This window comes from Pleurodeles waltl, chromosome 5 (assembly GCF_031143425.1).
Source record: "Pleurodeles waltl isolate 20211129_DDA chromosome 5, aPleWal1.hap1.20221129, whole genome shotgun sequence".
In the NCBI taxonomy this organism is placed as follows: Eukaryota; Metazoa; Chordata; class Amphibia; order Caudata; family Salamandridae; genus Pleurodeles; species Pleurodeles waltl.
In genome coordinates this window covers 1763883294-1763900220 of record NC_090444.1, presented here as the reverse complement: position 1 = coordinate 1763900220, position 16927 = coordinate 1763883294, and the positions used below count along the sequence as shown (strand labels likewise).

General features: G+C 48.3%; 1 protein-coding gene across 1 annotated transcript in view; it reads right to left on the bottom strand.

Moving 5' to 3' along the window:
- PARP1 (poly(ADP-ribose) polymerase 1) overlaps positions 1 to 16927 on the bottom strand; it is a 377066-nt gene that overhangs the window by 317867 nt on the left and 42272 nt on the right. Inside the window, exon 3 of the mRNA XM_069236169.1 lies at positions 6794 to 6912. Coding sequence (XP_069092270.1) covers positions 6794 to 6912 — 119 coding nt within the window. The remainder of the gene's footprint in view (positions 1 to 6793; positions 6913 to 16927) is intronic.

Here is a 16927-nt window from a genome sequence, read left to right as displayed (position 1 = left end):
AAGTCTGGGTTCAAATTAACCCCAAGCAACCACCACCAGCAACACAGGGCCGGCCGGGTGCAGAGGTCAAAGATGAGCAAACTTAACGTTGGCTCCTATGGAGACTTGGGTACTCGGAATCATGCCTGCCTGCAGGTAAGTGCCCAGGGCTCCGAGGGCAGACCAGGGGGGCTTAGAGGAGCACTGGGGGGCCACAAGTAGGCATTAAACACACACCCTCAACGGCACAGGGGCGGCCAGGAGCAGAGTGCAAACAGAACGTCGGGCTCCCATTGCTGGTCTATGAGGGGACCCCGGGGGTCACTCAGTGGCTGCAGGCGAGGTCCAGGGGGTCGCATCTGGCAGGCGACAGGCTGGACATGGAGGGGGGCTGCCTGCTGAACGTTGCTGCACTGGGGGTCGAAATCTCCAAGGCCTGAGGGCTGCAAGTGCAGTGTGTCTTTAGGCATCGGATATCTTCGTGCAGAGCTTCGTGGTCAGGGGGGTCCTCGGGATTCCCTCTGCAGGCATCGTCGTGGAGGGGTGAAGAGGTCAACCCAGGGTGAGCACTTGCTCAGAACCACCTGGGGTATCATCTCTAGCTGGTTGGGCCGGCTGGACACAGGCCGTGGGTGTCAGGTGCAGAGTGGTTAGGACTCACGCATTCGGAGTGAGGTGGGAGGCCTTAGTCATTGTTTTCTTCTTGGGCAGGGCCGCTGTCCACTGGAGTTCTTGGTCCTTTTGGGTACAGGGCAGTCCTCTGGAACGCGGCAGAGGTCACTGGTCCAGCTGGATGCGTCGCTGTTCTTGTGCAGGTTCTTTGAAGCAGGAGACAGGGAGGTGGGGCTGGGGCCAAATCAGTTGTCATCTTTCTTCTTCTCTGATGGGGGGGTTTCAGCTAAGCAGTCTTTTTTTCTTCTTGTAGGTCACCAGGAATTTGGTGAGCTGGGTTCAGGGAGACCCTTAAATCCTAGATTTGGGGCATTTTAGGGGTCAGAGGGCAGCAGCCAATTGCTACTGTCCCTGAGGGTGGCTACACCCTCCTTGTGCCCACTCCCTTTGGGGAGGGAGCACAAACCTAATCCTATTGGTCCCTGTCCTCCAAACCTAGATTGAGGATTCTGCAGGGAGGGGGTCACCTCAGCTCTGGACACCTTAGGGGGGGTCCTGGCTGGGGTGGTCACTCCTGCCTGTTTTCCCTAATTTTCCCGCCAGACTTGCTGCCAAAAGTGGGGCTTTGTCCAGAGGGTGGGCAACTCCACTAGCTGGAGTGCCCTGGGGCACTGTAATCCGAGGCTAGAGCCTTTGAGGCTCACCACCAGGTGTTACAGTTCCTGTAGGGGGGGGGGGGAGGTGTGAAGCACCTCCACCCAGGACAGGCTTTGTTTAGGATCACTGTAGGAAGTTGGCTCTGTATGTGCTATTTCAAAGTAAGGAATAGCATGCACAGAGTCCAAGGGTTCCCCTTAGAGGTAAGATAGTGGCAAAAAGAGATAATACTAATGCTCTATTTTGTGGTAGTGTGGTCGAGCAGTAGGCTTATCAAAGGAGTAGTGTTAAGCATTTGGTGTACATACACACAGGCAATAAATGAGGAACACACACTCAGAGACAAATCCAGGCCAATAGGTTTTGTTATAGAAAAATATCTTTTCTTAGTTTATTTTAAGAACCACAGGTTCAAATTCTACATGTAATATCTCATTTGAAAGGTATTGCAGGTAAGTACTTTAGGGACTTTGAATAATTACATTAGCATGTATACTTTTTACATAAAACACAATAAGCTGTTTTAAAAGTGGACACAGTGCAATTTTCACAGTTCCTGGGGGAGGTAAGTTTTTGTTAGTTTTGTCAGGTAAGTAAATCACTTACAAGTCTCAGGTTTGGGTCCAAGGTAGCCCACCGTTGGGGGTTCAGAGCAACCCCAAAGTTACCACACCAGCAGCTCAGGGCCGGTCAGGTGCAGATGTCAAAGAGGTGCCCAAAACGCATAGGCTTCAATGGAGAGAAGGGGGCGCCCCGGTTCCGGTCTGCCAGCAGGTAAGTACCCGCGTCTTCGGAGGGCAGACCAGGGGGGTTTTGTAGGGCACCGGGGGGGACACAAGTCAGCACAAAAAGTACACCCTGAGCAGCGCGAGGGCGGCCGGGTGCAGTGTGCAAACACGCGTCGGGTTTTCAATGAGAGATCAAGGGATCTCTTCAGCGTCGCAGGCAGGCAAGGGGGGGGGGCTCCTCGGGGTAGCCACCACCTGGGCAAGGGAGAGGGCCTCCTGGGGGTCACTCCTGCACAGGAGTTCCGTTCCTTTCGGTGCTGGGGGCTGCGGGTGCAGGGTCTTTTCCAGCCGTCGGGAAACGGAGTTCAGGCAGTCGCGGTCAGGGGGAGCCTCGGGATTCCCTCTGCAGGCGTCGCTGTGAGGGCTCAGGGGGGACAACTTTGGTTACTCACGGTCTCGGAGTCGCCGGAGCGTCCTCCCTGAGGTGTTGGTTCTCCACCAGTCGAGTCGGGGTCGCCGGGTGCAGTGTTGCAAGTCTCACGCTTCTTGCGGGGAGTTGCAGGGGTCTTTAAGTCTGCTCCTTGAAACAAAGTTGCAGTTCTTTTGGAGCAGGGCCGCTGTCCTCGGGAGTTCCTTGTTTTGCTTGAAGCAGGGCAGTCCTCTGAGGATTCAGAGGTCGCTGGTCCTTTGGAAAGCGTCGCTGGAGCAGGTTTCTTTGGAAGGCAGGAGACAAGCCGGTAGGACTGGGGCCAAAGCAGTTGGTGTCTTCTGTTCTTCCTCTGCAGGGGTTTTTCAGCTCAGCAGTCTTCTTCTTCTTGTAGGTTTCAGGAATCTCAATCTTTAGGTTCAGGGAAGCCCTTAAATACAAAATATAAGGGCGTGTTTAGGTCTGGGGGGTTAGTAGCCAATGGCTACTAGCCCGGAGGGAGGGTACACCCTCTTTGTGCCTCCTCCCAAGGGGAGGGGGTCACATTCCTATCCCTATTGGGGGAATCCTCCTTCTACAAGATGGAGGATTTCTAAAAGTCAGAGTCACCTCAGCTCAGGACACCTTAGGGGCTGTCCTGACTGGCCAGTGACTCCTCCTTGTTATTCTCATTATTTCTCCTGGACTTGCCGCCAAAAGTGGGGGCTGTGTCCAGGGGGCGGGCATCTCCACTTGCTGGAGTGCCCTGGGGCATTGTAACACGAAGCTTGAGCCTTTGAAGCTCACTGCTAGGTGTTACAGTTCAGGCAGGTGGGAGGTGTGAAGCACCTCCACAAAGAGCAGGCTTTGTTTCTGTCCTCAGAGAGCACAAAGGCTCTCACCGCATGAGGTCAGACACTCGTCTCTCAGCAGCAGGCTGGCACAGACTAGTCAGTCCTGCACTGAACAATTGGGTAAAATACAGGGGGTATCTCTAAGATGCCCTCTGTGTGCATTTTTTAATAAATCCAACACCTGCATCAGTGTGGGTTTATTATTCTGAGAAGTTTGATACCAAACTTCCCAGTATTCAGTGTAGCCATTATGGAGCTGTGGAGTTCGTTTTTGACAGACTCCCAGACCATATACTCTTATGGCTACCCTGCACTTACAATGTCTAAGGTTTTGCTTAGACACTGTAGGGGCATAGTGCTCATGCACTGGTGCCCTAACCTATGGTATAGTGCACCCTGCCTTAGGGCTGTAAGGCCTACTAGAGGGGTGACTTATCTATACTGCATAGGCAGTGTGAGGTTGGCATGGCACCCTGAGGGGAGTGCCATGTCGACTTACTCGTTTTGTTCTCATCAGCACACACAAGCTGGCAAGCAGTGTGTCTGTGCTGAGTGAGGGGTCCCCAGGGTGGCATAAGATATGCTGCAGCCCTTAGAGACCTTCCCTGGCATCAGGGCCCTTGGTACCAGGGGTACCAGTTACAAGGGACTTACCTGGATGCCAGGGTGTGCCAATTGTGGAATCAAAAGCACATTTTAGGTGAAAGAACACTGGTGCTGGGGCCTGGTTAGCAGGGTCCCAGCACACTTCTCAGTCAAGTCAGCATCAGTATCAGGCAAAAAGTGGGGGGTAACTGCAACAGGGAGCCATTTCTTTACAACCACCAAGTGTGCAAAGGCTCGCACCCCATGTGGTCAGAAACTTGTCTGAAAGTGGCAGGCTGGCACAGACCAGTCAGTCCTACACTAGCAGTTTGGCTAGCATACAGGGGCATCTCTAAGATGCACTCTGCGTGCATTTTTTAATAAAACCCACACTGGCATCAGTGGCGGTTTATTGTGCTGAGAAGTTTGATATCAAACTTCCCAGTATTCAGTGAAGCCATTATGGATCTGTGGAGTTCGTAATCACAAACTCCCAGATCATATACTCAATATGGCTACACTGCACTTACAATGCCTAAGAATGGACTTAGACACTGTAGGGACATATTACTCATGCAGCTATGCCTTCACTTGTGGTATAGTGCACCCTGCCTTAGGGCTCTAAGGCCTCCTAGTGGAGCGTCTTACCTATGCCACAGGCAGTCGTTTGTGGGCATGGCACCCCGACAGGGATGCCATGTCGACTTTGCCTTTTTCTCCCCAACAGCACACACAAGCTGCAAAGACAGTGTAGATGTGCTGGGTGAGGGGGCCCCTAGGGTGGCATAATACATGCTGCAGCCCTTGGGGACCTTCCCTGGCCACAGGGCCCTTGGTACCAAGGGTACCTTTTACAAGGGACTTAACTGTGTGTCAGGGTTGTGCCAATTGTGGAAAGGAAGGGACAGATTTTGGAAAAGAACACTGGTGCTGGGGCCTGGTTAGCAGGGTCCCAGCATACTTTCAATCAAAGTTGGCATCAACACTATGCAAAAGTGTGTGTGTGTGGTGTAAGGGTGGGGGGGGGGGGTAGAAGAGAGGGGGGGAGGGTATTCATGCCAACAGTGGCACGTTCCTATAATGTGGAACTAATTTCCACCCTACTTGCACAGAGACGGTCTTAAAGTCTCTTCGGAGACTTGTTATGGTGAGGACCAACTATCGAGAGGCTCTTTCTCAATGACTGAGAGATCCTATGGTGGAAAGTTCAAAGGCAGAATCAGCCTGTATCCCTGAAGCACAGGAGGGCTCATGCTTCCACCCAGAAACACAGAAATGTAATTTCTTGACTACCCACATTACATAGTTGAAATTCTCCATACTAGGGTCGAAGAATTCAGAATCAAGGACAGATGTTCGAACTGTTATGCTCCCGAAGTACTGTGCCTCCGTCATACCCAAAGAGAAGCCCAGCTGTACAATTAAAGGAACTTCAAACACTTATCACTGACACTTTTCAATGCTCTGCCTGTATGTTATGACCTGTTCCTGTACATCATCTCCCTCCTCCTCCGAATGCTAGTTTGTGTAGTTAAGATGGCACCTCATACCTACAATAGCAAACAACTTTACCAAGTGTATCTGCCACATTTTAGTGACCATATGCCCGATTTTCCTATGTTTCTCTCCACTTCTTTGTACAGCACTAAAGTGTTTTTATAAAAACCTGGGCTGTATAAAACTGATCCAAATAAAATTAGAAAAGTGATGCTGAAATCCAGTAGTAAGGATATGATCAAAAGCACAAATAGTGTTTAATGCCACACACATTCACAGAAACATGACTAATATCCTCAAGCACTTACAAAACATACTGCTTCACGCATATGTGAAAGGAGACCCACTGGGAGACTATCACAGACTGAACTGAAACTGCTTCACAGCAGAAGCCATGTTTCTCCCACACACTGTACCTTCATTCTGACCAATGAGCATCAAATCTTACTTGAAGTCTTCTGACTGCTGTGTTAAGCCCTATGCTCTGAAAACGTCCTTCAAAGCCATGAGGACATCTGCATACTCTGTAGATCCAACAAGTTTAGCCACATGTTAAGCGGCAAGAGATGTGGGTGTTGTTTCAGTTATCCTCATAGGCATTTGCAAGCTGCTGGGGAGACTGACTCTTTGCAAAGATTTTGAAGTTGACATATTTGTCATTTTGCAGAACATCTGCTTTAAATATGAGTTACCCCTACAGGGCAATACTAATTTCTCTTAAACTAGAAAAAATGTGAGCATCTGACACGTAACTTAATGCCACCACCAATGCTGCTCCTCTGTAACAATTCAATGTTCCTAAATCTACCGATCTCAGTAGGATGAAAGGCTAAGTGCCCATGCAGGTCAATACAAGCCTATACAGAGGATGTATCGCTAGTCCCCTACTGACAGCTTCGTACTGGGTTTGGATTGGAGTATTTTTATAACTCCCCTCTCGCAAACATTGTAATGCTGTAAGGAAATGGATCTCAAAAGAATTATGCTTCGGCCATTATTAAGTAGCCATTAGTGGTAGATTTCATTAGGTTACATTAGGAGCTGCTAACACACTTGTCATGCATTGAACAGTGGCCATATGCAACCATGCCATTACCATGTATGCACATTTTAGGCCCAATATACGTACACATTCTGACATCCAGGCCTTAAGACAAAAGTAAATCCATTCATGTTATCTTCTTCAATGACACTAAATAAGACTGACATCTTTACCAAACAGAATAATGCATATGGTCGCACAAGCCCACTGGACCTTATTATTATCTTTTCTATTTTATCATCACTCCCCCTGCAAATCCTCCAACTAGGAGAGCAGATGGGAATCTTTTCTACAGCTGCATGCTTCAGTCACACTGCACAGCAGACAAATAACACATGGGCTACCTATTATGGATTTCACAGTAATGAACCGCAGACAGGCACCTTCGAAGGCAAACAACAAATTACACAACAAGCCTTTCTGACCCCGTTACCTTTTCTATTTTATCGTCACATCCTTTGCAAGTACTCCGGTTTGACTTGGCATACTCTGCCATAAAATCATGGAGTGTCTTCGGTCCCTTTCCTGCTCCTTTTCCATCCGCGTCACCTCCTGGAAAATTAATAATGAACATTAGGTACTAGGGACAATCAACTGCTTTAGATAGCTGGCTCCTCAATCATTCATTTTTTGTAATCATGCAGCTATGGCTCTCGGAGTCGATGCTCAGTTAACAATGTACATATGCTTAAGGTTCCTATGCCCCAGCAGCATAAGGGCAGAGAAAACAAGAGAAACATGTAGACATATGTTCGCGTACAATAATGCTGCTTCACTGTAGCTGCTTCACAGGATCAGATGCAAAATGCACAGATTGGGTTTTGAATGTTTCTTCCAGGGGGACCAGATCACCAAACAGGCAAGCAGGTAAGAGATACCTAAAAGCCTTCGTTGGTATATTTTTAACATTCTAGGGCAGGGCAGATTGTTGTTCAAAATTATTCCTAAAGGGCACCAGCCCCAATGAATTTGGAGAAAATGACAAGCAAGGCTGCTTAATACTCCCTGCTCTTCCACCAACATACACTGGCTAGACAAATGAACAGCTTTCCCTTCACTTTCCCAGATAGAGGCAGCAATAAACAAATAGCAACCACTGACAACACCAACTGTTTTGTCTTGAGTATCTTAAAGGATTTCAGTGTTCAGAAAGCCAAGTTTTAGGTAGGGCCTGTAGACGTTGAACACCACGCTCTTGGCATGTTAGGACGCAGGGCGCCTAATAAAAATAATAGTCTAAAAAAGGACTTTGTTAAAATCCACTGACATGGCTAGTAAAACAAATAGTGAACTGGTCATTTTTCCCCAGGTAAAAAAAACTGGGGAAGGGGAGGTAAATCGCTTTGTAAATGTGGATAAAGGTTGTGTTAGTGCTGCCTAGTTACCTCATTAAATAGTCTCTACTATGTGCCTATGACAGTGCCCTCTTGTGTGCATCAGACCTGCTCTGGAAGCTGATGGACATAGTTTAGATCTTATCAGTCAGTCCTACATATATTCCTTAAATTGGCATCAAGTGGTTTTTTTAATACAAAAATTCTTTTAATTCTAGCTCTTACTCTCTCTCTTGACCTCTCAACACCACCTTGTGCTCCCTTTTCTTTAATGTTCATCCTTTCACTCTTCCACTTCTCACTGTCCTCTATTTCTTCCCTATTACTTCCACTTTGCTCCGTCCTTCACTTCCACGCTGTTGTTCTTCCGTCATCTTCTCAGCAGTTTTCAGGCACTCAGTTAACACCTCTGTCTGCTCCTTACACCCTTCCAGTAGCAGGGCTGCTGTGATACTGGCTAGCAGTGCGAGTAGTGGGGCGAAGTACAGTGCAGTGACATAGCGGTGCACAAACACTTGCACTTAAAGTGCATGCACTTGAAATGTAAAAGCAGGCAAACTCTGTCTATTACAGAGGAAAAGTTGTAGCCAAGTGTGAAAAAGAGGCTGTTGTCCCTTTAAGAGGCTTCTACCTTCAACCATGCACTGAACTGACAGTTGCCCCCACTTTGGCGAGTCCTTTTTGACAATGAGAACTGAAACTAAGTTAGCCTTACGAGTACACTGACAGAATTTCTGATGCCCAAGATAAAACCCAGTCAGGAAGAGGCGGGCGGGTCCTTTAAGACTTCAATGAAAATCAGTACTGGGATCTTCGTTGACTTAATCGAGTAGTAAACTAAAGGGAGTCTTTTCATATGTGGTGTTTGGGTATAGAAATAAAATAAATAGCCTAATGAAAGGGTCAGCTCTAGTGCCACTTCTAGGGAAAAAAATCTTTAGGGGGCCTTACCAACTCAAGCATCAGACTAAATATCTGAATCTAGACAGCAGTGTCTTGTCAACTTAAGTTCAGATCTGCAAGGAGGCCGCTCTACAGGTATTTGCTAATGGGATATTTTTAAGTCAAGCTGTAACTGTAGCTTTAACTATAAATGAGAGGGCTCTCAGCCTACCTAGAAAAAGTTTGTTTGCTAGTTAGTAACTTCCTCACGTCACGGATGGGCCACATCCAAGAAATTTATAGCTAGACGGATTGTGGCATGCATTTCCTTCATAAAGGATTTCCCGCCTGATGCTTCAGAGGGTATGGGATATGTACCGACCTACGGTCAGACCTCTTGCCAGAGTCCAGAGTGAAACATTTTGCCTCCAGTGTTATTGATTTTTGCCTCCCTATTTAGGAAGCACAGCATCGTGGGGTTGTCCATCTGAATCAGGACACACTCTGTCTTTACCTATGGGAGAAACACTTTAAAAGCTAGGTGGACTGCTCTTTAATTCCAGATAACAGTGCAACATTTATTTTCTCTTTCCACTCATTGACCCTGTACTGGCAGATGTTGCAGGTGAGCACCTGTAGGAAGTTGGCTCTGTATGTGCTATTTCAAAGTAAGGAATAGCATGCACAGAGTCCAAGGGTTCCCCTTAGAGGTAAGATAGTGGCAAAAAGAGATAATACTAATGCTCTATTTTGTGGTAGTGTGGTCGAGCAGTAGGCTTATCAAAGGAGTAGTGTTAAGCATTTGTTGTACATACACACAGGCAATAAATGAGGAACACACACTCAGACAAATCCAGGCCAATAGGTTTTGTTATAGAAAAATATCTTTTCTTAGTTTATTTTAAGAACCACAGGTTCAAATTCTACATGTAATATCTCATTTGAAAGGTATTGCAGGTAAGTACTTTAGGAACTTTGAATAATCACAGAAGCATATATACTTTTGACATAAAACACAATAAGCTGTTTTAAAAGTGGACACAGTGCAATTTTCACAGTTCCTGGGGGAGGTAAAGTAATGTTAGTTTTTGCAGGTAAGTAAACCACCTACGGGGTTAAGATTGGGGTCCAAGGTAGCCCACCGTTGGGGGTTCAGAGCAACCCCAAAGTCACCACACCAGCAGCTCAGGGCCGGTCAGGTGCAGAGTTCAAAGTGGTGCCCAAAACGCATAGGCTTCAATGGAGAGAAGGGGGTGCCCCGGTTCCAGTCTGCCAGCAGGTAAGTACCCGCGTCTTCGGAGGGCAGACCAGGGGGGTTTTGTAGGGCACCGGGGGGGGGACACAAGTCCACACAGAAAGTACACCCTCAGCAGCGCGGGGGCGGCTGGGTGCAGTGTGCAAACAAGCATCGGGTTCGCAATGTAAATCAATGGGAGACCAAGGGGTCTCTTCAGCGGTGCAGGCAGGCAAGGGGGGGGGGCTCTACGGGGTAGCCACCACCTGGGCAAGGGAGAGGGCCTCCTGGGGGTCACTCCTGCACTGAAGTTCCGATCCTTCAGGTGCTGGGGGCTGCGGGTGCAGGGTCTTTTCCAGCCGTCGGAATTTTAGAGTCAGGCAGTCGCGGTCAGGGGGAGCCTCGGGATTCCCTCTGCAGGCGTCGCTGTGGGGGCTCAGGGGGGACAACTTTGGTTACTCACAGTCTCGGAGTCGCCGGAGGGTCCTCCCTGAGGTGTTGTTTCTCCACCAGTCGAGTCGGGGTCGCCGGGTGCAGTGTTGCAAGTCTCACGCTTCTTGCGGGGATTGCAGGGGTCTTTAAATCTGCTCCTCTGTAACAAAGTTGCAGTCTTTTTGGAGCAGGTCCGCTGTCCTCGGGAGTTTCGTGTTCCTCTTGAAGCAGGGCAGTCCTCGGAGGATTCAGAGGTCGCTGGTCCTTGAGAAAGCGTCACTGGAGCAGGTTTCTTTAGAAGGCAGGAGACAGGCCGGTAGGACTGGGGCCAAAGCAGTTGGTGTCTTCTTTCTTCTTCTGCAGGGGTTTTCAGCTCAGCAGTCTTCTTCTTCGGTAAGTTGCAGGAATCTAAATTCTTAGGTTCAGGGAAGCCCTTAAATACTAAATTTAAGGGCGTGTTTAGGTCTGGGGGGTTAGTAGCCAATGGCTACTAGCCCTGAGGGTGGGTACACCCGCTTTGTGCCTCCTCCCAAGGGGAGGGGGGTCACATTCCTATCCCTATTGGGGGAATCCTCCATCTGCAAGATGGAGGATTTCTAAAAGTTAGAGTCACTTCAGCTCAGGTACCTTAGGGGCTGTCCTGACTGGCCAGTGACTCCTCCTTGTTATTCTCATTATCTCCTCCGGCCTTGCCGCCAAAAGTGGGGCCGTGGCCGGAGGGGGCGGGCAACTCCACTAGCTGGAGTGCCCTGCGGTGCTGGAACAAAGGGGGTAAGCCTTTGAGGCTCACCGCCAGGTGTTACAGCTCCTGCCTGGGGGAGGTGATAGCATCTCCACCCAGTGCAGGATTTGTTACAGGCCACAGAGTGACAAAGGCACTCTCCCCATGTGGCCAGCAACATGTCTCGAGTGTGGCAGGCTGCTAGAACCAGTCAGCCTACACAGGTAGTTGGATTAGGTTTCAGGGGGCACCTCTAAGGTGCCCTCTGGGGTGTATTTTACAATAAAATGTACACTGGCATCAGTGTGCATTTATTGTGCTGAGAAGTTTGATACCAAACTTCCCAGTGTTCAGTGTAGCCATTATGGTGCTGTGGAGTCCGTGTTTGACAGACTCCCAGACCATATACTCTTATGGCTACCCTGCACTTACAATGTCTAAGGTTTGGCTTAGACACTGTAGGGGCACAGTGCTCATGCACTGGTGCCCTCACCTATGGTATAGTGCACCCTGCCTTAGGGCTGTAAGGCCTACTAGAGGGGTGACTTATCTATACTGCATAGGCAGTGTGAGGTTGGCATGGCACCCTGAGGGGAGTGCCATGTCGACTTACTCGTTTTGTTCTCACCAGCACACACAAGCTGGTAAGCAGTGTGTCTGTGCTGAGTGAGGGGTCCCCAGGGTGGCATAAGATATGCTGCAGCCCTTAGAGACCTTCCCTGGCATCAGGGCCCTTGGTACCAGGGGTACCAGTTACAAGGGACTTAACTGGATGCCACGGTGTGCCAATTGTGGAATCAAAAGTACAGGTTAGGGAAAGAACACTGGTGCTGTGGCCTGGTTAGCAGGCCTCAGCACACTTTCAATTCAAAACATAGCATCAGCAAAGGCAAAAAGTCAGGTGGTAACCATGCCAAGGAGGCATTTCCTTACACAAACAAGGCCATCATCATTTGTTTGGGACAAAACTGCCCCTATCCCATGTTCAGAGGCATCTGTCTGCACAATGAACTGCTTGGAGTAATCTAGAGCTTTTAGAACTGGTGCTGTGCACATTGCTTGTTTCAGGGTGTCAAAGGCCTGTTGGCACTCTACAGTCCAGTTTACTTTCTTGGGCATTTTCTTGGAGGTGAGTTCTGTGAGGGCTGTCACAATGGATCTATATCCCTTCACAAACCTCCTATAGTACCCAGTCAAACCAAGGAATGCCCTGACTTGAGTCTGGGTTTTTGGAGCTGCCCAGTCCAGAATAGTCTGGATCTTAGGCTGGAGTGGCTGAACTTGGCCTCCACCTACAAGGTGTCCCAAGTAAACCACAGTTCCCTGCCCTATCTGGCATTTGGATGCCTTGATAGAGAGGCCTGCTGATTGCAGAGCCTTCAAAACCTTCTTCAGGTGGACCAGGTGATCCTGCCAGTTGGAGCTAAAGACAGCAATATTGTCAAGATAAGCTGCACTAAAGGACTCCAAGCCAGCAAGGACTTGATTCACCAACCTTTGGAAGGTGGCAGGGGCATTCTTTAAACCAAAGGGCATAACAGTGAACTGATAATGCCCATCAGGTGTGGAGAATGCTGTCTTTTCTTTTGCTCCAGGTGCCATTTTGATTTTCCAGTACCCTGCTGTTAAGTCAAAGGTACTTAAGAATTTGGCAGCACCTAATTTGTCTATCAGCTCATCAGCTCTAGGAATGGGATGGGCATCTGTCTTGGTGACAGAATTAAGTCCTCTGTAGTCCACACAAAACCTCATCTCTCTCTTTCCATCTTTGGTGTGAGGTTTGGGGACTAAGACCACTGGGCTAGCCCAGGGGCTGTCAGAGTGCTCAATTACTCCCAATTCCAGCATCTTGTGGACTTCCACCTTGATGCTTTCCTTAACTTGATCAGACTGTCTGAATATTTTGTTTTTGACAGGCATGCTGTCTCCTGTGTCCACATCATGGCTACACAGGGGTGTCTGACCAGGGGTTAGGGAAAATAGCTCAGCAAACTGTTGCAGGACCTTCCTACAGTCAGATTGCTGTTGGCTAGAGAGGGTGTCTGAATAGATCACTCCATCTACTGAGCCATCATTAGGGTTTGATGACAGAAGATCAGGGAGAGGCTCACTCTCAGCTTCCTGATCCTCATCTGTTACCATTAACATATTCACATCAGCCCTGTCATGGAAGAGCTTAAGGCGGTTCACATGGATCACCCTCTTGGGGCTCCTGCTTTTGCCCAGGTCCACCAGGTAGGTGACCTGACTCTTCCTCTCTAGCACTGGGTAAGGGCCACTCCATTTGTCCTGAAGTGCCCTGGGAGCCACAGGCTCCAAAACCCAGACTTTCTGCCCTGGTTGAAATTCAACCAGTGCAGCCTTTTGGTCATACCAAAATGTCTGGAGCTGTTGGCTGGCCTCAAGGTTTTTGCTTGCCTTTTCCATGTACTCTGCCATCCTTGAGCGAAGGCCAAGTACATAGTCCACTATGTCTTGTTTAGGCTCATGAAGAGGTCTCTCCCAGCCTTCTTTCACAAGAGCTAGTGGTCCCCTTACAGGGTGGCCAAACAGAAGTTCAAAGGGTGAGAATCCTACTCCCTTCTGAGGCACCTCTCTGTAAGCGAAGAGCAGACATGGCAGGAGGACATCCCATCTCCTTTTGAGTTTTTCTGGGAGCCCCATGATCATGCCCTTTAAGGTCTTGTTGAATCTCTCAACAAGGCCATTAGTTTGTGGATGATAGGGTGTAGTGAATTTATAAGTCACTCCACACTCATTCCACATGTGTTTCAGGTATGCTGACATGAAGTTGGTACCTCTGTCAGACACCACCTCCTTAGGGAAGCCCACTCTGGTAAAGATACCAATGAGGGCCTTGGCTACTGCAGGGGCAGTAGTCGACCTAAGGGGAATAGCTTCAGGATACCTAGTAGCATGATCCACTACTAGTAGGATGTACATATTTCCTGAGGCTGTGGGAGGTTCAAGTGGACCCACTATGTCCACACCCACTCTTTCAAAGGGGACCCCCACCACTGGAAGTGGAATGAGGGGGGCCTTTGGATGTCCACCTGTCTTACCACTGGCTTGACAGGTGGTACAGGAGACACAAAACTCCTTAACTTTCTGGGACATGTTGGGCCAGTAGAAGTGGTTGACTAGTCTCTCCCACGTCTTGGTTTGTCACAAATGCCCAGCAAGGGGAATATCATGGGCTAAGGTCAGTATGAACTCTCTGAACTCCTGAGGCACTACCACTCTCCTAGTGGCACCAGGTTTGGGATCTCTTGCCTCAGTGTACAGGAGCCCATCTTCCCAATAGACCCTATGTGTTCCAGTTTTCTTGCCATTGGACTCTTCAGCAGCTTGCTGCCTAAGGCCTTCAAGAGAGGGACAGGTTTCTTGCCCCTTACACAACTGCTCCCTTGAGGGTCCCCCTGGGCCTAAGAGCTCAACCTGGTAAGGTTCTAGCTCCATGGGCTCAGTTCCCTCAGAGGGCAGAACTTCTTCCTGAGAAGAGAGGTTCTCTTTTTGTTGTTGTGTTGCAGCTGGTTTCCCAGCTGACTTTCCTTTCCTCTTGGTAGGCTGGGCCCTTTTTCCAGACTCCAGCTCTACTTTTTCACCCTGAGCCTTGCACTGTGCCCTTGTCTTGAGACACACCAGTTCAGGGATACCCAGCATGGCTGCATGGGTTTTTAGTTCTACCTCAGCCCATGCTGAGGACTCCAGGTCATTTCCAAGCAAACAGTCTACTGGGATATTGGAGGAGACCACCACCTGTTTCAGGCCATTGACCCCTTCCCACTTTAAAGTTACCATAGCCATGGGATGTACTTTAGTCTGATTGTCAGCGTTGGTGACTGGATAAGTTTGTCCAGCCAGGTATTGACCAGGGGAAACCAGTTTCTCTGTCACCATGGTGACACTGGCACCTGTATCCCTCAGGCCTTCTACACTTGTCCCATTAATTAAGAGCTGCTGCCTGTATTTTTGCATGTTAGGAGGCCAGGCAGCCAGTGTGGCTAAATCCACCCCACCGTCAGAGACTAATGTAGTTTCAGTGTGACACCTGATTTGCTCTGGGCACACTGTTGATCCCACTTGGAGACTGGCCATTCCAGTTTTAGCTGGAGTGGAGTTAGAAGTGGTATTTTTCTGGGGACAGGCCTTGTCTCCAGTTTGGTGTCCAGGCTGATTACAGCTACGACACCAGGCCTTTTTGGGATCAAAGTTTTTACCCTTGTACCCAAAATTGGTTTGTGAAGAGGCTCTGGGCCCACCCTCCTGTGCAGGTTTTTGGGGGCCTGTAGAAGACTCTTTACTATTTTTATTTTTGGCTGTCTCAACACTCTTCCCCTGGGGAGGCTTTGTGACCCCTTTCTTTTGGTGACCCCCTGTGGAAGTCTTGGTCACCCTAGTCTTGACCCAATGGTCCACCTTCTTTCCCAATTGTTGGGGAGAAATTGGTCCTAGGTCTACCAGATGCTGATGCAGTTTATCATTGAAACAATTACTTAACAGGTGTTCCTTCACAAATAAATTGTACAGCCCATCATAATTATTTACACCACTGCCTTGTATCCAACCGTCCAGTGTTTTCACTGAGTAGTCTACAAAATCAACCCAGGTCTGCCTCGAGGATTTTTGAGCCCCCCTGAATCTAATCCTATACTCCTCAGTGGAGAATCCAAAGCCCTCAATCAGGGTTCCCTTCATGAGGTCATAAGATTCTGCATCATTTCCAGAGAGTGTGAGGAGTCTATCCCTACACTTTCCAGTGAACATTTCCCAAAGGAGAGCACCCCAGTGAGATTTGTTCACTTTTCTGGTTACACAAGCCCTCTCAAAAGCTGTGAACCATTTGGTGATGTCATCACCATCTTCATATTTAGTTACAATCCCTTCAGGGATTTTCAACATGTCAGGAGAATCTCTGACCCTAGTTATGTTGCTGCCACCACTGATGGGTCCTAGGCCCATCTCTTGTCTTTCCCTTTCTATGGCTAGGATCTGTCGTTCCAAAGCCAATCTTTTGGCCATCCTGGCTAACTGGATGTCCTCTTCACAGGAGTTATCCTCAGTGATTTCAGAGATGTTGGTCTCTCCTGTGAGGGAAACAGCATCTCTGACTATTATATTTGGAGTCAAGGCTTGAGCAACCCTGTTCTCCCTAAGTAGGACTGGAGGGGGGAATTGCCCTCCAAGTCACTATCTTCATCCTCTGTGTTGCCATCCTCAGAGGGGTTGGCTCTTTCAAACTCTGCCAAAAGCTCCTGGAGCTGTAGTTTGGAAGGTCTGGGGCCCATTGTTATTTTCTTTATTTTACAGAGTGACCTTAGCTCCCTCATCTTAAGATGGAGGTAAGGGGTGGTGTCGAGTTCCACCACATTCATCTCTGTACTAGACATTATGCTTCTAAAAGTTGGAATACTTTTTAAGAATCTAAAACTAGTTCTAGGTTCTAATTCAAACTTTCACAAACTTTTAAACTCTAAAAGAAATGCTAAACAGGATCTAACACAAGGCCCTAGCAGGTCTTTTAAGAATTTAGAAAATAGCTCAAATTGCAAAAATCAATTTCTAATGACAATTTTTGGAATTTGTTGTGTGATCAGGTATTGGCTGAGTAGTCCAGCAAATGCAAAGTCTTGTACCCCACCGCTGATCCACCAATGTAGGAAGTTGGCTCTGTATGTGCTATTTCAAAGTAAGGAATAGCATGCACAGAGTCCAAGGGTTCCCCTTAGAGGTAAGATAGTGGCAAAAAGAGATAATACTAATGCTCTATTTTGTGGTAGTGTGGTCGAGCAGTAGGCTTATCAAAGGAGTAGTGTTAAGCATTTGTTGTACATACACACAGGCAATAAATGAGGAACACACACTCAGAGACAAATCCAGGCCAATAGGTTTTGTTATAGAAAAATATCTTTTCTTAGTTTATTTTAAGAACCACAGGTTCAAATTCTACATGTAATATCTCAT